Below are 24,355 nucleotides of genomic sequence, written 5' to 3' on the forward strand. Positions count from 1 at the left end.
TTTTTTTAAAGTGTTTGTGACGTGGTTCTGACATTTAACGCAAAACAAGACAATAAAGAAAAGAGAATGATTTCCGCAAGCGCATGGGAGGAATTTTCTGGAGGACCATACATGGGAGTAAATGCGTATGCAAATTAACCTTAATTTTAAAATATCATATATTATATTGTGTTACATCGAGCCTTGCTTTTCACAACTCGAAGTGTTTGTAGGCAATTAAAATTCCAAGGAATAAAATCATGTTTTATTTGTTGCATCATTGGGTTTAGCCAAAAGGAGTCTAGAGAAACCAAGTTTTCCTTAAATTTTGTTTCATAATTACCGGCTTAAGACAATCACATTCTACTCTAAGACTTCGGCCGAAGAGCAAAGAAAGATATAAGGTAATTTTTTATAGGAAGAACTACCCTCTAACTGCACATTTAAATAAACAACTGTATCTGGTACCTGTCTTTTCTTCTAATTTGTAAAACGTTATAAGCTCTAGTTAGCAATACCTGCTATAAACAAGCTCATACCTTACCAAGGTTCTTTATGACAATGTCCACGCAAGCTAGCCCCCAGTTAGGTTCAGATCCTTCTATTTACCAACAAGACAAGTCACAGATGATTGAAGCCAATCTCCAAACCTGCCTTCAAATAGTATAGAGACCACATAGGACAAAGCAAACGTGACAAATACAAACCTCATGCCTTTTCTATCAATCCTTGTCTTTCTCACTCTTTCTAGCCCCCGATGCCTAACCTTTCGAAGGAAAACATTGAAAAGATCCCCATTCTCTGTCCTTATCCATCGGCGCCGCCGGGCCAGACACTCTGCAGTGAGGCTGTGTGCTTTTCTGCAGATCCGCCCTGAATGCTAAATAACTGCTCAGCACACTCCTCTCTGTGGAGCTCAGGGAAATGGCAGCCAGAGCAATGAGTGGTTGGCATGACAACAAGGAAAGGAAAATCTGCAACCTCTTGTATTGTTAGGCCAGCTTGTTTATTTGCCTTAGGGGTCGTGCGGATGCCTTCAGTCGTTTCACAGGAGAAATGGTCCTGTACTATTTCGCTCTGCCTACGTTAATATATATTACATACCATATGCCACAGTTTAAATGGGATGGTGACTCCTACCAGTAACTCTCAAATCTGAGGATGGAGGAGGGGAGAATGGGGAGGTCAGAAAAGGCTGAATTTTCCAAGATCGAAAAGGGAAAGAGAGAAGTTTAAAGGTATATTCATATTTTTGCTTGTAAGTGATGACAACATTTTTCTCCACTGTGCATTTTCAAGCTTAAATTTATAATTTCAGCAACAATAAACTTAGATATCCGACTATGTTCGTGACTTGGCTGCTTGAGTCATGCAGATGTGAAAGGGCAGGCCAGGCTTTAGAAGGCGCATCTCCATTGGAAAACTCTAGAAAAACTGACCATGGATAACCCAGAAGAGCTTTTACAGATCTCACTGCTTTGACAGGGAGTAGACCTGGGAAGAATCCAGGGAAATGTTGGGGAAACACAGCAGCCCTGGGAAATCAAGGGGCAGTTACTGAAGGAATGCCCTTGAATCTTTAAATTTACTCAAAGAGATACCTGATGCTGGCTTTTGATGATCATGAAGGCACTTTATACTGTGACTGGTGTTTTTACTAGTATTCAAAGCATTGTACCTTAAAACAGTCAAAATCACGAAAGCATGATTTTAAATACTTCAAAGTTTTGCTATCTGTAAACTTCTCAGAATTGCCTCCTTTCTTTCTCCATTCACGCTGAAAACTGGGAATAAAGGTCTCATTTTCTGTCATGCTTCAAGGTACATGGATGTGACCATTCTGTAATGGAAGAAGAATTGCCTTCTTTGGCTATCACTGGTAACAGCCGCAGCTGGGCGTGTGGCTCTGAATCAGGCTGCGTGGGGCAGTGGTAAGATCACTCGCCTATAAAGCAGGAGACCTGCATGTTGGCGGTAGCCATGTGATCTTGGATGGGTTGCTAAACCCATAAAGAGGAGTGTGAAAGGTCATCTTACAAGCTAACATCCAGTTATCTTGATATTATCATGATATGAATTCTCATGTGAGTTTGGGCCCCACCTATGAATAAGAAGCTTAAAGATGAGGCTCCTAATTTTCACTCAGAGTTCAAACTCTATAGCGACCAAAATGCATTCTGCTTGCTTTCTTCAACGAAGATAAGGTGGAAAAGAGAGGAAGGGTTTATTACAAGACTTTACTCTTATTATTCATGTAGGGAAAACAATTTAAAAATGACTGCTTTAGTCACATGTTTTATTCACTTATCAATAATAATAACTTTACTAAATGGCCTGATTCTCAATGTTTTCTCACTTCTTTTGCTAGGCTTCTGTGGCATGGCTTCTAAAAAGGACACGTCAATAAACAAATGTAAGAAAAATTCTTAAAGTAATAGGTGAGCATTTAATACTATCTACCTTTCCATGGATTAGCTTTAAATTGGAAGCTAATTTGGAAAGAGACAAAAATCTAGAAGGGTAAGCTGTAAAGAAATATAATGTAAAGTATAATTTCCTTCCAGCTCTTCCTGTGCAACTCCTACCCTCCTGCTGCCTCCCCCACCACCTCAGGGCATAAGATCAAAGATAAGCTGACTATGGCCTTGTACCTTTACAAATTAAAAGTTATTATGGCCCAGAAATGAAGGTGCACATTGAAAAGGGTAGATGAGAGACAATGAGGTAGACCTTTGGGTGAAGTAAGCCCACTCTGATAAAGGAAGGAAGAAGGAGGGGGAACTGATGATTACAATTCATTTGTTATGTGATCTTGTTTATAGAGATAAAAATAAACAATGTTGAGGAAAAGGTTTATTTCTCAGAATGAAGAGAAGGCTACAGCAAAGAAGGAAAGTAGAAGAAAGGTCTTCAGCTTTAATCAGGAATGGTCTGGACACAATAGCATATAGCTGAGGATGTCACTGGGAAACGTTTCATGTTCACAATGTCCTGAGAAATATCCATTATAGGGGAAATTGCAATATACCAATACATTATATGGAATGATAAAAGAGTGGGCTAATATATAGCCTGGTCCTCTTTCAAATAATCACCTCAAATTATTGATATAATGCCAGCTCGTATCAATGGTCTCCATCATCAAAGGACAGCATTTTTAAAGAACATATCTAAGATTTGAGAACATTTCTTTTTACTGGGGATAACTTTTGTTTGTGATTTGTGAAACAGTTATATATAAACCATCATAATATAATTTATTCTTTTATTAAGCTAAAGTTTGGAGAGAAATTTAATTGCACATTAACTTATCACTGGGAAATCCTCTGTGGGTATGAGAAGATAATATTTTACACTTTTTCCTCTCCTACTGCTTTCCACATGTGGATAATTGATGGATTCAATACTTGGCCTGTTCTTTCTGGAGGGACATTGATTTAAAATCACGTCATAATTTGGACTGAAACATCACTCTGGTAACCTAGAGCAGGCTGTTTACACAACCTTTGTCACTTTGAATATACGTACAAAACTTACATAATTAGTCTCCCAAAGGTAATGTAATATTCATTTGATATATATTAAGATGAATTCAAAACTGTCTCTGGATGGTCCTGAACCCACAATTTAAAGAAACATCTGTTAGTCTCTTTTTCATTTATATTATTTTCTCAAAGAAGCTGGCAAGGACACACTGACCTGGCAAATACATTTTTCTGATGCTCTTAAATAATTAAGACCATTGAAAAAAATGAAATAGTGAATGACGTTGGTTCTCTACTGCTTGACCAAGCATGCTACAGTGGTTTTTTTACTTGAGTATGTAATAAGCCTCCATAATAGTCAGTGAGAGTCAACTAGGGAGACTTCAAGAGACAAAATAAGACTTTCCAATAGTTTTCACCATTAATTTGAAAAGGACTTTCTTCTTTTTGCAGCATTCATTCAACCACTCACTCAACACACATTTATTGAGTCCTCGAGGTATAATGTCAAGTGCTGCGGGGGACGATGATGAGAAAAATCTTGGTCTCACGTTATCTCCTTCCTTCCCACAACCATTTTGTTCTAACATGTCCTCAACTCTTTGTGCCTCAATCCCTTCAAAAGTTTCCCAGTTAGTGCTCCTGACACCCAAGTCCCACCCTCTTCAAGTTGAATTACACTCAGCTGTAGAAAAATATTCCTAGACCCAGAGTGCCCTGTCGTCCATATAGATACAACTACCACCACTGATAATCATAATAACAATAATGGTAATTAATAGACTATTTCTTGAGTCATTCATTTTATATACTCTACTATCTCTTTCAATCCTCCTTGTAACCATGAAAAGTAAAAATAATATTTTTATTTCATTCTTAACCACAATTTCTTACTAATGCGACATTTGTGCCTATAGGGCATTGTACAGCTTTTCAAATCTTTGAATTAGATTGGACACTGCCACCCTCTTTTTCCATTCCACATACATCTCTGCAGGGTATTTGTTTTTTTATCACAGCAACTGCCAAAATGCAGCTTCACAAAGACAGGGCATCTTGAAAAGGAATGTGGTGTGATCTAGTAGTGATATGGAACTATCTTGAACTAATAGTTCACGTAGTATTTGAAAGCCATTGAGTATCACGGTGTTTCTTCTGAGTATTTAGAACACTCTGCCGTACTCTTGTGCCTTTGCTGTGGCACCTCAAGATGCTTCCGTGCACAATTTGGGAATTTTGTTTGGAAACTATCCCTCTCTAGCTTTGTCCTCCTATACTGCTTATTTGATACTTAACACACTGTGCTCTGTATCTGAATTAATTGTATGCACATGTCTAATGTCTGCTACTAGATCATCTGCTCTGTGAAGTTCGGAGTCCATTCCTTGCACATACCCTGGCACAGCTTGTACGTAGAAAATGCCCAATTGTAGTTTGTTGAATGAGTGGATTAAAAAAAAAACATACTATATTTGAAATGCCTTTCATACTTGCCCATTAAAATTTAAATATATTTTTTGAACTGAGTGTACAGTGCACGTGTTACTAACTAACTGACTGTAGAAAACCAATCTTTGAATAAGTACGGGATGATTTTGAAGGCGGTATAGCCTTTCTAACTAGTAGTTTACTTACTCTCTTTGGAGTAGCATGTCAGCAAGTTGCTGTGTTTCAAATGCATTAAATTCTGAATTACGCAAAGAAGGGAAATAATGGTGTAGAATATTATAGGGCAGGCTAGTGTTTCTCTAAGCCATTAATGACAATATCATCAATAGTAAAGAGGACTATTGGTAGAAATTACACTTTGAAAGGAAGTACTTAAGATTATATTACATTATGTTCTCCTTTAAGCATTTGTATATTAGTTCTTAAAAAGCTATCTGAGGAAGTATTAAGTGGTTCCTGTGTATGTATGTGTGTGTTTGTTTTCTTTGCTTTTTCTCTTTTATTTTTTAAAGGCTGGGAGATAGACTCTACATTCCTTTCTGCCCTAAAAAGTAAGTATGCTTCTTATCAATTTATCGATTTAAGTCCAGTATCATTCAAGAGTATCAATAAGAAACTATTCGTGAAGTTTTCTTTCAGTAAGTTACAGTGCTGACAGTTACTAGCAAAACATGCACACATCAAGCCATTTGTCTACCAAAATTAAAGTGGTAAAAACTAAATAGGGAGATGAGATTGTGCATACAACTAATTTGGGGGAAGTGTCAGGCTAGTTCCCATGATTTTTCTCTCCTTTTGGTGTCTATTTCCCCTGACCGACTAGAATTTCAGTCCTAGCACTAGTGAAAGAAGATCAGTGCTGTAAATTAATTCACTTTCAGCCTAAACAGACTTCAAAGCACAAAGCAAGCCCTGGTGACAGAAGAGCCGTTAGTTACCTGCTGTTTCTCTGTCAGCTGAGGTCAGCTCTCCATTGATCCCATTCTCTTTGGTATTTGAGTAGGTGTCCTGTGACCCATGTTCTCCAAAGGCGCCCTCTTCATCCTCCCTGTACGGGAATCCATTGGCGCTTCTGACAAGTCCTTCCCCTGCCCCACCTTGATCCTTGATCTCAGGTGGATGTGGGTGGGCGGATGCCTCTGTTAGTTGAGCTGAGGTCCAGTGAGGCGCCTTTGCTTCATCTTTCCGATCATCTGCCATTCTTCAACGTCCTGTGACTTCTCCTGTGATTGGAAGAGGAAAAACGGCAGCCATGACTTTGGAGAAAGCTTATCTGATATTAGTAGTACTAAGATAGGGAAAATTTATAGCAAACTCACTAGTTAGCTATGGTCAAAAAACATATTCGACAACCCACTTTTTTTTTCCATTTTTTGCGGTACTCGGGCCTCTCACCGCTGTGGCCTCTCCCGTTGCGGAGCACAGGCTCCGGACGCGCAGGCTCACAGGCCCAGCTGCTCCGCGGCATGTGGGATCTTCCCGGACCGGGGTACGAACCCGCGTCCCCTGCATCGGCAGGCGGACTCTCAACCACAGCGCCACCAGGGAAGCCCAACAACCCACTTTTAATATCAAGAGGTAGCTATTGTTAACACCTTGGTTTTTACAGATCTTTTCTGGAATATCTATTCTTTTAATATAAGATCACCATCAGTTTACATATACTCTTTTTTTTTTTTTTTTTTTTTTAAAACTAGTGCTTGGCATTTAAGGACATACCTGAGCTAACTTTCACTGACATGTGACATTGTACAGTAAAGGAATTCTTTAGTATAGGGAAAATCTGTAGGGTGACAAAACTGGATAGAAAAGAGTGGGGAAAAGAATGGCTGAGGGGAAATGCTGGATTATGGAAAATTATCCCAAATACTCTTTTAAACCACAATTCTGTGAAACCTAGAAAAGACAATGGCCAATATATTAGCCCTTTCAGTTTCAAAGATGATCAATTCAAACCAGGTAGATATGTTTTTCTGGATACTGTGTATTAAAAGAAAGATCGTTTTGACAATTTTTCAGCAAACTTTTCTAAGCCCTATGTCTAGATTACAAGGGAATGAAATTTTCTCAGTATAAATCTTACATAGAGAATAAAAATTATAATATCAGGCCTATGTCATAACTTACAGTTTTATTTCACAATTAAGTCAATTAAGTTAAATCACTAACATATATTAGGTGGCCGTAAATTATAGTAAAGTTTGAATAAGTCGTGGGGTAGGTGTTCTGTACATGTTAAGCAAATGGCAGATACCGCACGGCCTTCACTTATATGCCGATGCCACTAAATTTAGAGATGCAGTTGATGAGAGGTGATAAATCACTCAGTTTTGAAAAGCTGTTGCCAGCAATGTAGCTTTGTTGATGGTCTATCGTCCCCACACTCATGATAACATAGACAATGAGAGTCTCTGATGGAAACTAAGAACACTTTCCTTTCTTTCAAAAACAGTAACTCAAGCAAAACCCTCTAAACAAGGAAACAAAAACTGTATTAAAAGAAATCTACTTTTGGCTACCAAGCTCTGCTTAGAGACATCAAAAATAAATTAAGCTGTAAAGGAAGCAAGCTTCCTATCAGATTCCTAGTAAGGATCTGTCTGTTTTTTTACTGAATTTCAATCTATTCTCAGGTCCCTATTCTAATTTTCTGTTCATACTAGGAAGAACTAGATGAATCAACTCATTTAAACTAATTTGATGATAACACACCCCTAACCCCAGCAATTGCTTCCCATAAGGATTCTGTTTATTGTCTCTATGAGCATATTTAAATAGGAGATAAGAAGTTTAACTTTTAAAATATTGATTGAAGGGCTTGTGAATAAACCAAAGAGCATCTGCACAGCACTGATGATGTACAAAGAACTGTATGCGCGGAAGAGTTTCCTCATATATAAAATGAGGACAACGATGCCTAGTTTATTGGTTTGTTGTGAAGTTTAAACAGAATAAAATAAAGGGCTCAGCACAAGTCCCTGGCAAGCTCAATAAATAGTAGTTACTGCCTTTGTTATTATTATTATAATTACACTAACAGTCATCATACCACCAGTCATTACATATAAAATATTTTCAGTAGTTTTACTGGAATTGCTGGCATAGGAAGAAGAGCCTGAAAACTTGGTAAGTCCAATAATAATTACTTGCAAATCTGCTTCCAGATATCACAGAAAACTGAATGAACGTCCCAAGACAGACACGGCAAGTGACTGGGACATGAAAGCCTGATGGGAGGAGTGTGTCCTCAGAACTAACCACTCCATGTGTACACCTGAAAACTTAGCTACATCTTTTATAAAGACAGTTCTGCAGTGTTCTAGACTCCACTCTGCCATTGTCTTCTAGTCAACTATCAAAGGACCTAAATTGGGAGTCTGAAGATTATGTTTCTTCTGAGAAACATAATCTTGTTTCGGCATCTTCATATATCTAATGGGCTGAATAAATTATTTACATTCAAAGCATGACTCTGATCACAATATTTTATTCCTAGCGAGACTGTTGCCTCAGCACCCTTATCTTTACATGCCTTGATTTCTTTACTTTTCCTTTACCAGAACAGCTTAAATAAAATTTCCATATTCTTCTACGGTCCAAAATATTTTTTGTGCAGAGTGAATACCTGTAAATAGAAAAAGTTTTCCACAAAAAAGTACATGCCTGGCTAATACTGTTTTTTAAAAAATTTATATTTTTAGAAGAGTTTTATATTTATAGAAAAATTGAGCAGACAGTACAGAGATTTCCTATGTATCCCCTGTACGCAATTTTCTGTTATTAATATCTTACATTAGTATGATACATTTGTTATAATTAATGAAACAGTACTGATGCATTATTATTAAGTAAAGTCCATAGTTTATTTAGATTATCTTAGTTTTTTCCTAATGTCCTCTTTCGCTTCTAGAACCCCCATCCAGGATTTTACATTACATTTAGTTTTCCTGTCTCTTCAGGTTCTTCTTGGCTGTGAGAGGTTCTCAGACTTTCCTTGTTTTTGATGACCTTGAGAAATACTGGTCAGGTAAATTATAGATGCCCCTCTACTGAAATCTGTCTGATATTTTTTCATGAATAGTCTTTGATTATGTGTTTTGGGGAGGAAGATTACCAGCAGTAAAGTGCTCAAATAAGCTTGAGAGATGCTGAGTTACATGGGCATGTATAACACAAGCTTTCTGAGAGCTTTTGCTATTCTACTGCGCATGGGACTCTCAGGGAAGGCAAGTGGTGTGCAAAGCATCTCAAGCAATTGGCTATAGAATCTTCATCTGATGCCATGTTTATTAACATCTCCAAAAGGATTTGGAAAATACTTAGGTTTGCACTTTAGCCCATGTTTAACTCTGGGCATTCTAGCCATAGATATTCAAAGGAAATAAAATAATATGAGCACCCATAACTCCCAGCTAAAATTGGCAATTCTTCCCCTAGGGCTATCTGGAAGAGATTTTTCAATGACTAAAACTCTTCAATTTGAACCTAAAGATCCAACATGGAAATGCGCAGTGTGTTACTTGGTAATCATCCATTTGGCACAGTGGTTGAGAGTCCGCCTGCCGATGCAGGGGACACGGGTTCGTGCCCCGGTCCGGGAAGATCCCACATGCCGCGGAGCGGCTGGGCCCATGAGCCATGGCGGCTGAGCCTGCGCATCCGGAGCCTGTGCTCCGCAACGGGAGAGGCCACAACAGTGAGAGGCCCGCGTACCGCAAAAAAAAAAAAAAAAAAAAAGTTATGATAATTTGTTTTCAAGAGACCAGGCATTCAAAAAGTGAATTCCTTAGTGTTTAATACTTTAGAGTTTTTAATTCTTTCTTTTTAAGTAATCAATAAAAACTAATGTTGGAAGAAGAAAGGGCAGGCTGGCTACACTGATTTCACTTACTATCAGAGGCACAAATAAAGTGAATTTATTATCTAAAATGCATCATCTGGCTTCCTGATAAGACTACTCAGATAATACTCCTTAAAATGTATACAGATCAGTCAGATATCACTTTCTAATTTGTTGGGCTTTTGAAATGTACATAGTCTAACTCTCTATTAAGTGACAATCATTTTAGGAGATTTCAAGCTAGAACTGGCATTGCTGACAAGACCGACAGAAAATATGATTTGCAAAGATTTCCTTAGGTTTTACTGAAAAGCAGCTGGAAACAGAGGAGACACTATTTAGCTTCTCTCACTTAAAATCACAACATGGTATTATTAAAATACCACCCATTCATGGTAAATTTCACTTAAACTCCCAATCAATGTTTTGGGGTCACAGATTATCTCTACTCCTCAAAACGGTGTTAAAACATAGTTAAAAGTGATCACAGCTTCCTTTAATTTCTTCTTCCTGATGTATAATATTACTTTTACCTGAATCTCTCTGAAAATTGTGCTTGTGGAATTAAAGAAGATAAGAAAACTGAGATAAAGGCAAATTCTCTCCAACTCTATTAAAGACAACTTGTGAGGTACCAGGAATTGTAACATCCCATTCCTACTGTGTAATGGAAAAGACTCCTCTCTCCATATTGCAAAAGATCACAAATCCTCTTTGCTCCTAACTGCTGAACAGCTGGGCATCCGCCGTACAATCTTCTGGATGGACAAAGCAAGCTGAGAAACTACCTACACTCTTCTCCTTCTCCTCTTCCCAAAAGCCTAGCTTGATAATGTGAGCAAGGAAATTCCTGAGTTTTAAAAAAAAGGTACTAAGGCCAAGACATTGACCTACAATTCATAATAAGTTGCAACGGAATCTTAGCTGTTAGGGCTAAACACAAATGCCAATATGAATGAGGATACAGATACCTGTAATACGGATTTTTAAAAAGAAATCCAAGAAGTTCAAATTTCTATTTATTTGATTTGAGAATGAGATATTTCACTTGACTCTATCATATCATGGCTATTATGCTACATAAAACAGGGCCCCAGTCTTCTTCCCAATTAAGATATACAGTTGGAAAGAAAAGCTAAGAGAAGGTCTTGTGCCACCACAAATGTTATAGACTTGAGTGGTGAGCTTCAATCTTTGCCACCATTTGTTATTAAACAATTTCCTTCTGATATTTGAAAGTTCTCTAAGGACAGACATTTCTTCTTTCATCAAAATCCCAGCTTTTAAAATTCCAGTTCTTCCAGTTTTTCCCTTAATAAGCCTTAGACCTGGCTCTCTCAATCTAGTGCTCCTTGGTAAGAGCATGCAGGTTTTTTTTCACACCAGCTGTTGAACCTACTAATCATGGCTACATTCTGATTCATATCACTGATGGATAATTATGAAAAAATGTAAGATTCTTTAGTGTTTGGCAACCTGTCATTATCCTTTGATTATAATGACATGAGCCAGACATTATGATGTGGCATTGATCAGATTTCTAACTTGCTGAAGATTCAACCTGTATCCTCTTATATCATGATAATAAAACTGCTATAACCTTAATGAAAACAGTCTTTCTACAGAGTAATTTCTACGTTGAAACGGTATAAAAACTAATTTCTTGTCTATTTAATATATGTAAAATTCATCAGTTTTGTTTTTAGGTAGATTTAATGCATATATGTTTAATGTTGCAGAGTAAAAAATAAGTACCTTCCCGCATGTTGATTAGAAGGTTTTTATTTCTATGGATCAGTAGCCTAAGAATTAGCCAAGGCCCTTAGATAATTCTAATTAAGAAATACTGAGAGAGAGACAAAAAGCAAATAAAAGACTGGAAGGAACAACAACAAAGAGCAAAAGAAAGAACAGAAAGAAAAAAGGAAATATCCAGCTCAACATAAAACAAGGCTGTGATGGCAAAACTCAATTCATGGTTTGGGATAGACATATTCTAATTTTCAATTACTTAATAGAAAGTGTTTATCTTATATGATAATTAATGTAGGTTCTCGGAGACCGATTTTGTAGCTTATGGGTAGGTCTGTCAGTCAGTACTGCTATTACTTAGATTTCTAGAATATTGACTACAACATCCATAATTTGATTTCTACTATATGGAGAATCACTTGTATTTAAATGCATCTGCTCTAAAAATTGTCCAGGCCTAAGACTATAATGTTCTATGTTTCAAAACTCTGAGACTTTACTTGAGTACCTGTCCAGATACTTAAATAAATTCATATTTTTGTGTGTGTAAGAAAAAATATGGATTTGCCCACAAGCAACCTAAAAGTCTGCCTCCAAATCTGTAAAATCACTCTTGAAAACAGTCTTTTGTGATATGATTGTTCCTTGCTTAAGGATACACCCAATAAGTTAATTTATATTAGAATTTAGAAATAAGATGAGATAATGTATTTTGCTTATTTCTGATATTTCTTAGTCAGGTAATGTATCTGTTCCCACATTTCCCCTTAATCACCAGGAACTCTTTTAATGCTTAACTCCAGTATTTACCTCATTCTAAGTCTTCGGTACTGTGTCTATTTATAGAAATAAATTATATATAAATATAATTTATATATAATTTAATTGTAAAACTTATCAAATCTTTCCTCAAGTCAGGCAGGATATATATTATAAATAAATAATAACTGTATCTGTTGCCTTCTGACATTTTATTATAGGGTACCATTCTTTTGAGCAAATTACATAATATTATTTAGCACACAATAGCTCTGATATTAACCTTCATGTATATAAAGTGAATAAAATACAAAACAGACATCGATCTTTTTCATACAACATGTTTTATAAAACTTCACTTAATATTCTAGATCTTTCAGACAGGTTATAAGTTAAATTCTAATAAAAATATAATTTCTTAGAAAAAATAACACATGGCTTTTCAAAAAAGTATCTCTCCTTTATTCATTTTCCCTAGAACACTCTTTTAATTAACATCCAAGCAAATGTTGCTAATAAGTGAATGATAACTTTAGAATGACAAAGTATTTATTATTTTGAAGGTGGCCAAATAATACAGTTTTGCTGGTTCTCCCTAAAGGTTACAAAACCATATGTGTACATTAAAACTTAATGTGTTTAAAGGCTAGTTTAAAAAGAGAAGCATTTTCATCTGGACCTTGATCTATCATTGAACTGCCTGCATATTGTACATTAAAACAAATTTGACATGCTTTGATAGTTCCTGTATTTTTTGTTCTTTAAAGCAAGTGGTGAATGTATTTATTTAAGTGAACCAAACAGTAGTTCCTGAGCATATATGTCCCAAGGGCTTTCAGATACAAAGAAATAAAATAAAATAAGGTACATCTGTCACATTTCCTCCACTATAAAGAGAAGAAATAAGAACTAAACAGAAACACTCAGAAGAAAATGTCCCTGACTGCTCTGCTGTCTGAGCTACCAATGAATTTCATTTCTCAGGGCAAATCCAGGACTAAGAATGCAAATCAGAGATACATTTTTACTAAAAAAGAAACCATTCTCTAATTTTCTGCCTACTTGGTTGGAGCTTTTCATATTTTTCCTTCAAAGTATGAAAAGGGTTATGTAAAAGTAAGATGCACACAAGCAAACCATGACAGTAATATTCAAACCTACCAAAGGGCCATTTAGTCATAAGCTGGGCTTCAAACATTTGTTGAATATTGAATTAATTAATACATCCAGATAAACACAGGGAAAAAGATTCTGTCAGCTATAGATATTTGGCCAATATTAGCTCAATCAGTGAGAGAAGAATGGTTTTGAAACCTAATTTTCAGGCATGGTAGAAGAAGCGACTCAAGTTCTAACTCCACTGAGAGTGTATGAAAAATAATGCTTAGTAGAACAAACTTCTAGACCTAGCATACATAGTAGTGACCATGCAACATACAGGTTTAGAAATATCTTTAAGATAAACAGTTTCATCCCTCTCAGAAAAAGGCTTTAAAACGTGAAACTAAAACGCTCTTTGGGGATCATCTATTCCAATGTAACTTAAAGTGTCTTCAGCCAATCACCTCCAACATCCATCCAATAAATGAGAATTTCCGGGTATAGGGCTTGGAAATTGGTATTTTAACAGGTTTAACAGATGACTCTGAAACACTGAAGTTTGAAGATTGGTGCTTTCAGGCAAGCCTGCTGCACAGGACCTCAGGAAAGAATGGGGAGTGATAGAAATGCACACATGAAATATCCCTGTAGAATAACTGGAGTAAGGGGTTAAGGCAATTATCTTGATAGGTCAGGCAGTCATTCTCAAAAATAGAAGCTGGATCTCTCATTGCCTTAGTCCAGGACATTTATGATGGTGGGATGGAGTCCAATCACTGCTTTCAGTCAGCTTCCTGGGAACACGCCAGTCCTTTGTTGTGTCTAATCCTACTTGAGGAAAGCAGAAATGTCTCAGAAGAATGTTTAAAGTTACCCATTTTCTGTGGTAAAAAACCTACTGCACACTGTGAAAACAGTGACTAGTCCTTGGTCAGTTTAACAACATATTCAAGCTGTCTTTAGAATATTTATTTCAGATACTTCTTGGCACTCGTTAACGGTTTAGGACAAAAATACACTTTGCCTAAAATACCTCAAATCCAGTTATAATCTTCTTTATCTGTTAGATCACTTTGGAGATGGATGTGGGGTAATAGGCATGGTGTGAATATGTGATATTCTGAACTAGCAAAGCCCTCAAAGGAGTAACTGAAGGATTTAATATCTAGATAGTTGAGATGTGTGCCGAAAATGTCATTTAGTCAAGAAGAACTTTTTTCTCTTGGGATTCCCACAAAACCACAAACCTCACTGTTTTTCTTTGGATTACAACATTAGAAAGATCACAAAACACAGAAAGAGTCACTGATTATAGTTATTACCAGGCAACATTAAATACTCTCAAAAATTGGCAAAAGGAGAAACAATGAAAGCTTGGAAAATCTAAAGGAAAAATACACTGTGTGCTAGATAAGCATGTCTCCATTTTTATAATGCACTTGGCATTAGCAATTCTAGAATGTTTTCTGTGATATGCTCTGCCCTGTCATCATGTAATGTGCCAGTTCAGTAAAAACACTGGGATTCTAATTTTGTACTGATACATATCCAAGGATGAACAAAAGAATACAACAACAAGTCCTATAATACAATTAAGCATATGAATATCGTTTCCCTTTCCCATGTAGGCTCAATTATGCTTCATACTACTAACTATCCATATCAGTACTACAAAACAGAAACTTTTGTTTGGGTCCCTCACAATATAAGAAATTTATGCAGAATCTGTATCTTTCCTAACAAATGCTGAGGAGTTCTAAGCTTAAATAGCTGTTGACTAACAAATTACAACCCTATGTATTTTCTCTTTGTCTCTATACAAAACTGAGGAAAAGTTCTTGATGACATGAAAATTTGAAAATCCAGGTATTTGTTTCATGTCTTTTCTGCTCTTTTCAGGCTGATTGTAAAATACCGACAAGGATGATCCATTCTTCACCACACACCGTGACTAATAAACAATTCACATCAAGAGAGTTGTTGAGTGCATCATTATTTCTGATGATAATGGACACAGAGTATACAACAAGCCAATGCTATGTTATTGATAGAATTAGATAAGGTAATACAAATAAAGCATAATTCCAGGCAAGTTGGAAGTGCTCAACAAATGTTACCTATTATTTGTTATTTTGTGGCTTTTATTTGAACATTTTTAGCAATAGGATTCAATGTATGGTCTGCCACATACTGAAAAACTGAGGCCAGAGAGAGTAAATTATTTGACAGTTAGACACTTCCAGGGAGATCTGGAATGAGAAGCCAAATCTACTAATATCCATTCCATTGCTTGCTCTTTCGCCAAGGAGTTGGTGGAATGGGGTAGGAACTAGGAGAATCCAGTCCAGATGACACTAACTTCATACATCCATTCCACTGATAACAGTCTATCATATTAAACTGGGTAAGGAGCTTTATGTGACCATGGCATACAACCTGTACTTCACAGTTGTATATTATTTCTGGCCCTTTTTCATATTATATAAAAGAACTAATAAATACAGAATACATACCAGAAATAAATAATATTTAAATACTCTAAAGCTTTAGCCTCTACTGATGATATTTCGCTAAGGACCTGGAGATATAGTGTAATGAGTAATAGATTTCTAACAAGAAAATTAGGGTTGAATACTGGTTCTCCCATTTACTAGGTGTACAAACTTAGACATGAACAAAACCTGAGTGTGTTTCATAAGCAAGGGAACTCTTGAAGGGATAAATTTTGACCCTTACATCAATACTTTTCTTTTACCATATAAAGAAAAATTCAATCATAATAATTTTAATACAATTTTCTTTAAGCATAAATAAAAAGGATAAAAAGCGTAGGAGGGAAATTTTAATTTGGATTTTGACAATTAATAATTTTGTTTTAAACTTTTTCCAGTTTGAAATCTGATTCCAGATTTGTCAGACTTTGTCCAGTGTCACATAATAAAGCACTGTAAAAATAAATCTCCTTTGGGTACAAAGCTAAGGCCTATTCTATAGAATTACAGGTTTTCCAAAAGAAAAGTATGTCCTAAGTATTTACTGGCACCACCATCAAATGAAGATCCTTTAGTTTCAGACACCTGAGAACCACCTTATAGGGAACTGGTTGGGTGTTAAAGGGGCTACAATGTAAAAACAGCAATCAGTGCTTGAGGACAAGATGCTTCAGAGATTTCTTTACAGGAGGTGGGAGCAGGGTCATGACCCAGGTAAACTTGGAGACTGTGCTATACATCACAAAATAAGATGCTAGAATTAAAGACAAACAAACAAAAAAAACAAAACGTGAAAAGTTGGAGAAGAAAATAGGAGTTATGAAAAGAAAAAAAAAAAGGATGGAGAGTTGGAAGTGAAGGATTTATTTGAAAACTAAATACTTTATGGTTTTCCATGAATAGGATCTTCTTTCAGCTATTTAAGACAAGAAAGGATGAAGTCCTGGGAAGTTATAAACAATATGCCACTTGTGCTCTTTTCTGCCACTTTATCTGATCTGCTCAGTCCCTTTATCTTTTGATGAACAATTCCTCTTTCACAAACACAAGCCATGCGACTGAAGCTCTGCCTCTGAACATGTTCAGATTAAAATCTTGTTCTAAATATAGTAAGTGTATATGGACTTCTAGGATAATCAGTTGCCCCATTTGTTTTCTGCACTTCTTTGAACTTAATGCACTCTTTGTCAGTGGATGTGTTCAAGCACAAGTTGAATGCCCATCCTGTCATGAACGTTATAGAATCAAGGGGATGTTGGCCTATATGACTTCTAAAATGCCTTCCAACTGAGGTTACAAATCTTAATTCATTAACCAATTAATTGTTTGAGAAATGTCTCCCAAACATTAATGGAAAGGCTCTATGTATCACAGGGAATGCACTGGGGATACAAGAAAAAATATATAGCACTTATGCTGAAGGAGCTCACAGACAAACCGACAACAAAAAGTCATGTGGTCCATGCTGTGACGCAGATAAGGACAGGAAATTGTGGAGGCACACAGGCAGTTCTTATCACACTGGGAAGTCAATACTTTCCGGAGGAGGTAACATCGAGTTGAATTTAAAGGACAAGTAGGAGTTAGCCAAAGAAAGGAGGGGAAGCTTTCTAGGAAGAAAGAGTCTGGGTGACCACATCCTGTGCTATTTTTGACTTGGGCTAGGCAACACCTTCCAGGAAGATACCATAATGAGCACGATTTTGGCATCCCTAACTCCAGTTTTCACTCTATGTTAGATGTTCCTCCCTATTCGTCTGTCTTCCTCAAGAAGCTGTGAGCTCCTGGAGGGAGAGGGTTTCATATCTGCATCACCTGCACCTGGTACAGTGTGTCGCACAGAGTAAGCTCAACAACACATGTTTACTACACGAATGAATGAGGAACGTGTAGAGCACAGGATTGTTCGCTGTGGTCCAGAAGTGAAGTGGGACATGGGGAAAGGAGGCGGACAGGCAGGCAAGGGTAGAATCATAAAGGGGTATAGTAAGCCATACTTAGACTCTCCTGAAGGCCAGAGGGCACCACAAAAGATGTGACATAATCAAGTTTATTTTTTAGAATGATTGATCCAGCAATGGTATTAAAAGTGAATTGGAAGGATGCATGATTCAATATGGAAGCAACCCTTACTGAAAGCTACTCTAGAAAAGGAGCATATAGACCTGGACTTGGTGATGAGATCAGGACTGAAATGAGAGGCTAGATTCCACGGTCAAAAACTTAATTAAAATAAAACCTGTCTTCTTTTACCAGACTGCTTATAAATTAAAGTTTCTCTATTTTACCTATCCATCTATCTACCTATCTTATCATCTATCTATTTACAAACCTTACTACCAATCTGTTTGTTGTGAGAAGTATCATGGTTTATACTATTTTGACAGGCCTTTACTTTATTATTTTCTTGAGGTCAGTTTGTAACTCAAGTTCAGATTTCTTAAGTTCAGTCACATACCATGTTCTGAAGAGTGCTTTGAAGAGTGCTCTTTCATTAAACTACACAGTGTTAGGGAATATTTTGCTTGATTTTTGATGAACACTGTAAGATGGGATTCTTTTTTTTTTTCTTTTTGGTTTGTTTTTGTTCAGCGTCTCATGAGGTTCTTTTAGACACCACTTTTAAAATTTTATTTATTTTGTTGTTATTTGAAATGTGCTAGTGGGTTACAGAGACACATGAGCCCGGTCAGATCTGGATTCATCTGATGAGACACTGAAGCAAGAAAATGGAGAACGCTGAGAAAAACAGAGCCTGAACAGACTGAAGAACTGGACTTTTCCTTAAGAGGCACTATTTATAAATTGCTTTAACAAAGTACGTATTGAGCCTTCATTTAACTTTCAGGTTGTCATCAATTATCGATTTATTTATTGTGCTTTCTAGAATCTTATTCAATAAACATTTATTAAATACCAGCTTCACACCAAGCTATTAGGCGCTAGGAATACAATGATGATTAAATTATGGATTCTGGCCACGAACAGCTCACACTATACTGAAGAGGTCAGATGTGTTTGTAATATATACGCTACAAGATAACACAGTTAATGCAGTGATAGAGGCCATCACAGGTGCTACATGAATATAGACCTAAGTCATATATATTTAGAAAGAAAAATGGATAGATGCAAAATATTTGTATAACATCCATTTTTAAATATACTAAACTACTGCATCCAGGGAGAGTCCAAAATCTAGTTAATCATAATAAATACTAATTTTCTTCTAGGGAAAGGTAAAGTATGAGTCATATAAAGCAGATCCACTTTTTTCTATTTTCTTTCTTTTCGGATTTGGGTCAGGCTGTGTGCCATGTTGCACAGTGCGTCTGCTGGCTCTACTTGTGACTCAGGAGAATTCTGAGTTAAGCTGAAAGTAGCCTTGTTCACTCCATCGCTGAGTTGGGCCGGAAAAAAAAAAAAAAACCACACCTCACAGAATCCTTACCATTTGGAATTCCCTCACAACTCATGTCTGATCCAAGTGGGTCCGTCAGTCCTCATATACTGTTTGAGATATTTCTTTGAGCTGACATATCTTTATGTACCCTGGAGTGAATTCTAGAAATCAGTTCAACTTTTATGGCTTGCGACTTGTATTCTGCTAACCTTCTGGAGTGATATGATGTGACATAAATTTGCTAAATCCTCCAGGCCTGAAATATATGTAATTAGACTATGTTTATGAGATGATTAAAAATGAGCTGAAAGAAATATTCACAATAATTAATTTTTCTACAAAGACAAATATTCCAATCTTACATGTAGAAGTCTTAATGCATGTATAGGCATTGATGTGGCAAAATTATATGGTGAGCTCACAGATAAAAACATTTTGATATAAAAACAGACCCATCTTAGGCAATTAAGGCAAATGGGACCTGGCCAAGAGCAAATAAAAACATGGTTTGGAATGTAAAAAATGCTAAATTAATTTTTAAATGAAACATGTTTCTATGAAAGTCACAAGAATTTTGAGGAATTTTTTAAATATGTTCATTTAATTTTTTAAATATGTTCTTTGGGCGGTGCTTACTTTTTTTTTATTAAACCCAATACGTTTTTAATACTTCATTATAACCATTGCATTGTTAAAGGATAGGAACTTTATGCTTTTTTAATGGCAGTAGAAGGGGAGAAAAGGGGACAGATAAGGCTGATGATAAACCTCTGGGCAGGTTAGAGGTGTTGCTGGTGATAATATCTCTGAAAAGGAAAGAGAAAAAGGGCTACTGTGGACTGTGCCTCGTCTGCCTGGGATTGCAGATGACCTGAGGCAAGAGGAACACAGTAGCAGTAAACCTGCTTCATTCAGGTAGGTTGTGTCTGAGCTTTTGGTTGGCACTCTGATTTTTAGATTTCTAATCTATACATCCAAGAATTCACCTCAGTGTTCTTACAGAAGCAATAAATAGGCAAATCTGGAGAATCTTTCTGTCTCTGCCACCGTTAATCTCTAAAACGTTTTTTGAAACTCTTTTCAATTCCATGCTGAAGAACTTGGGTACCACAAGTAAATCCATAGATTAAGAATTGGCTTTTCAGCAACAAGCAAGCATATGGATTATTTCTACATTGTCTTCTTTTTAAATGCTTAGAACCTATTGTTTCAATACAATAGGGTTTTTTTTCAAAATGAAGAACAGTTCACAAAACTTCTACTTAGGTTTCTCAAAACCCTTAGACATTGATCATTACAATGAGGAAATTTTTTTTATTATTTCTGGAAGCCTATAAAGAAAGTGATGTACTATTATAAAAGAGAAATATCAGACTGTGGCATCAGATCAGAGGACATGGGTGATAGGACTTTCAGAGCATGGCTTATGGGTCTCCATTTGGTCAAACCAAGTACTAATAGACCACTCATTTCCACTTGGCAGTTCTCTTGACACTAGATGAGACTATTGAAAAGTGTCGGACAGAAATAGATGGAAAAAGCACTACCCTCACCCACTGAAGTATGGGACCAAAAGAATTTGCTTCTTTTATTTTTTAAAAATCTTTTACTTTAACTAAACTAAGAGGTAAACCAAGGCGAGGAAATACTCCAAATTTAGGTTAGAAAGTCAGCGTTAAGCTATGTAAAAAATGAGAACTCAGGATGGGATCAAGAAATTCAGTGAAATAAGGTAACTGCATTACTCCAAGAAAATGGCCATAAACAATTGTCATTTAGCTTCACATGAGATCCATATTTCCAGTAGGCATTTTGGTTGAGAATTTCTAAGCAGCAAGATTTAATTTTATCTTTGTTACCTTTTTCTCTCTGTTTTATCTTTAAAAAATTAGAATGAATAGTTTAGCTTTTAAAACTAAAACTATATTCCATGTCTGGCATTTTAATTGTAGAGGCCAAGGGAAACAGACATTTCAATTAAACATAAATATTTTCTTGGTAAGGTCAGGATAATGCAAATTAAGATGCACAGATATATCTCCTTTGAGGAACTACAGACCTCAAATGTAAAGGAAACCAAAATTTCTTAGGAAAAAATAAGTCTTTTCAGAAATAATTTGTAAATAAGAAAGAGACTGCCTCACTCATTCTTAACTAAAAGAAAAAAAAGTGACACAAGTGCCTTAATCATAAGCAGTAGAAGAGAGACATATGAGGTTAGAAAATGTTCTCTTTTGGTGAAATTTAACAATATTTATTAAACACCTATTATGTCACAGGCATGTTTCTAGATGCTCAGGATAGGTAAGTACTAGCAAGACTCAGCTTTTGGTCTTAAGAAGCTACTGAGAGAAATCAACATGACGTCATACAGTTAAGTGATGATATGATAAGTGTTTTAATAGAGGTATACGGGATTCTATGGAAGTTCCTATGAAATCAAAAAATTTGTGGGAGGCTTCATAATGGCAAAATGTGCTTTCAGTCTTGAAGGGCGTTCATGGTGGATAAGGGCGTAATTCTAATTACAAGATCAGCAACACTAAGACATGGGGGTAGAAGAGAACTGGCAACATGCTAGAAAATATCAAGGATGTTTCAGAATGCCAGAAATAGGAGAGTGGATGTGCTGCAGAGAAGCAAATGTCCAGATGATGAAGCATCTTGTCAGCCTGTGTAGGATAAATTTAAACATTATTAATGGTACATCACTGAGAAACTTTAAGCCAATGATGAATGAGAAAATGAGCCATAGGAAGGGTTACAGAAGGTTATGATCAGAAACAGGAAAAGTAGACAGATGGTCAATAATGTGATAATCAATGAGAGTGCATATAAGAATTTGAATTAAAGTAGTGCTGGTGGGATTGGAGATGGGGGAAGGAGATAAGATATTTATTTTGAAACACAGGTAGGTCACTCAGTGCCCCACAGGTCATGCAAAATTCCCAACCTCATGAAAGTTACATTTTAATGAGGTAATCATATAGTTACCAAACACCTAATTAAAATATTAAATTTCATATGATTAAATATTAATTTATATTAAATTATTACATCTTGCATTTCATATATGAAATAGCCAAAATAATCTTGAGAAAGAAGAACAGAGCTGGAGGACTCACACTCCCTGACTTCAGACTATACTACAAAGCTACAGTAATCAAAACAGTATAATACTGGCACAAAAACAGACACAGATCAGTGGAACAGAATAGAGAAGCCAGAAATAAACCCACACACTTACGGCCAATCAATCCATGACAAAGGACGCAAGAATATACAATGGAGAAAAGACAGTCTCTTCAATAAGTGGTGCTGGGAAAACTGGACAGCTACATGTAAGAAAATGAAATTAGAACATTCTCTAACACCAGATACAAAAATAAACCCAAAGTGGATTAAGGACCAAAATGTAAGACCAGATTCTATAAAACTCCTAGAGGAAAACAGGCAGAACACTCTGACATAAATTGCAGCAATATTGTTTTGGATCCGTCTCCTAAAGTAAAGAAAATAAAAGCAAAAACAAACAAATGGGATCTAAATTACATAATATAGTTACTCAGGTCTAAAATGAGAAAATTATATAAAAATTATACATCAGTATGTTACTTCCCTACAGAGCTTCATTGAAGAACTTCCCTGCCCTCGTGCTCCATTCAAATAACACTTTTGTAGTGTATATTTAAAGGATCCGTAGATATATGTCTATATGTTATAGTTAAGTGTGCATGTATGTTATGTTATATTATCTTAAATTACTCTATTTTTCAATTTCTCTTCCTTTTAAAACAAAGTTTCCTTTAGAATTCTTAGGTTTCAAAAGCAAGACCTGCTCTAGTTGTAAACATATGCCAAAAAGGAATACACAAGCCTGAAACAAAGAGGCTTACACACTGCTTCCCAGTAGCAAGAACTTTCTAGTACCACAGCAGTCTGTCTTGGAAAAAAGTCTTTTTGATTGTTTTGGTCCTTTGCTCTTTATTCAAGATTGATTACTACCGGATCTTTCCTAGGGCGCTGTTCACAATGGTTTTAAATGACTCAAGCTTTGGCACCCCCTCACTAAAGTATTTGCTTTAGTGAATTCTAAATTTCTCTTACAGAGACTACAACTGTCTCGGAATCAAACTGCCTTCTGTAGTAATTACTGAGCACATGGTACAACAGGAGTCCTTGACATTCATTAAAAAAAGTGCAGCGGGTGGGTGAGGAAAAAAAAGAGTAAGAAAAATTAATCACAAGAAATTAGCATGTTTAAGTAAATCATTATAGTGCTCAGGAAGAAAGGTCTGACAGAGACACTCAGAAGGAATCAGCCTCCAGGTTCAGCCAAGTTGGAGTTTTGCTTATCACTTCTCATTCTTCTTATACAGGCTGACGCACTAAACCATTTTTCCTTATATACTTGCAGGAAGGTCCATTTTTATTAGGGTTCCTTCATTTTAAAATGCTCTCTGATGCCATGAGAACTTGATTAAATTGCTACCCATTCTTAAAGGGAAAAGGAGTTTTAATCTTCAAGGAAAAAACAGTGATCATACACTTACTGCAATGCAATATGCTCACAAAAACCCAAGCGTTCCACAGTCACAGGAACCTGAAGCTTTGCGACAGAATTATTAGCAGGTAAGTTGATTTTGCAGAATGTTTACCTGATTGAATGGCTTTTAAACAACACTGTAACACAATATTCTGGTCACATAAAATTATATGCACAGCTACCCTCCATATAAACAGCAATATTTACTACTCTCCAAATAAATGGTACTGATAAAACAAATAAAAAATATAATATGGGGCCTATATTATTTGTGAATTCATCCAAAAATCAAAATTCTTTAAAACTTTTTGCAAAAGTACAAACTGTGGGGTTTTTCCTCAATATTTTACCTTTACTTATTTTTCTTTAAAAGGGCACCTCTTTTTTCAGTTCAAAATGAGTTTTTACTTTACCATCCCAACTCAAGTCTTTTTATAATGCATTTTAGAAACTCATCAGAGTACAAATATTTATTTTGTTCTACAATGATGCTTTCTACATTTATCAATTAATAATTTGATTCTTTTAGCAAGCAGTTATTGAAGAAAT

The 24,355-nt window shown here is 36.1% G+C and overlaps 1 protein-coding gene across 37 annotated transcripts in view; it reads right to left on the reverse strand.

Moving 5' to 3' along the window:
* MAP2 (microtubule associated protein 2) overlaps positions 1-24,355 on the reverse strand; it is a 278,232-nt gene that overhangs the window by 70,368 nt on the left and 183,509 nt on the right. For 35 of the 37 annotated variants that reach the window (XM_067740750.1, XM_067740749.1, XM_067740755.1 and 32 more), the window contains one exon: positions 5,852-6,136. In XM_067740750.1, the coding sequence (XP_067596851.1) occupies positions 5,852-6,113 (262 nt within the window). In that variant the 5' untranslated portion in view covers positions 6,114-6,136. Of the gene's footprint in view, positions 1-686; positions 851-5,851; positions 6,137-24,355 lie in introns of those variants that run through there. The other 2 variants (XM_067740778.1, XM_067740777.1) reach the window with 1 other exon arrangement.

This window comes from Pseudorca crassidens, chromosome 6 (genome assembly GCF_039906515.1).
Source record: "Pseudorca crassidens isolate mPseCra1 chromosome 6, mPseCra1.hap1, whole genome shotgun sequence".
In the NCBI taxonomy this organism is placed as follows: Eukaryota; Metazoa; Chordata; class Mammalia; order Artiodactyla; family Delphinidae; genus Pseudorca; species Pseudorca crassidens.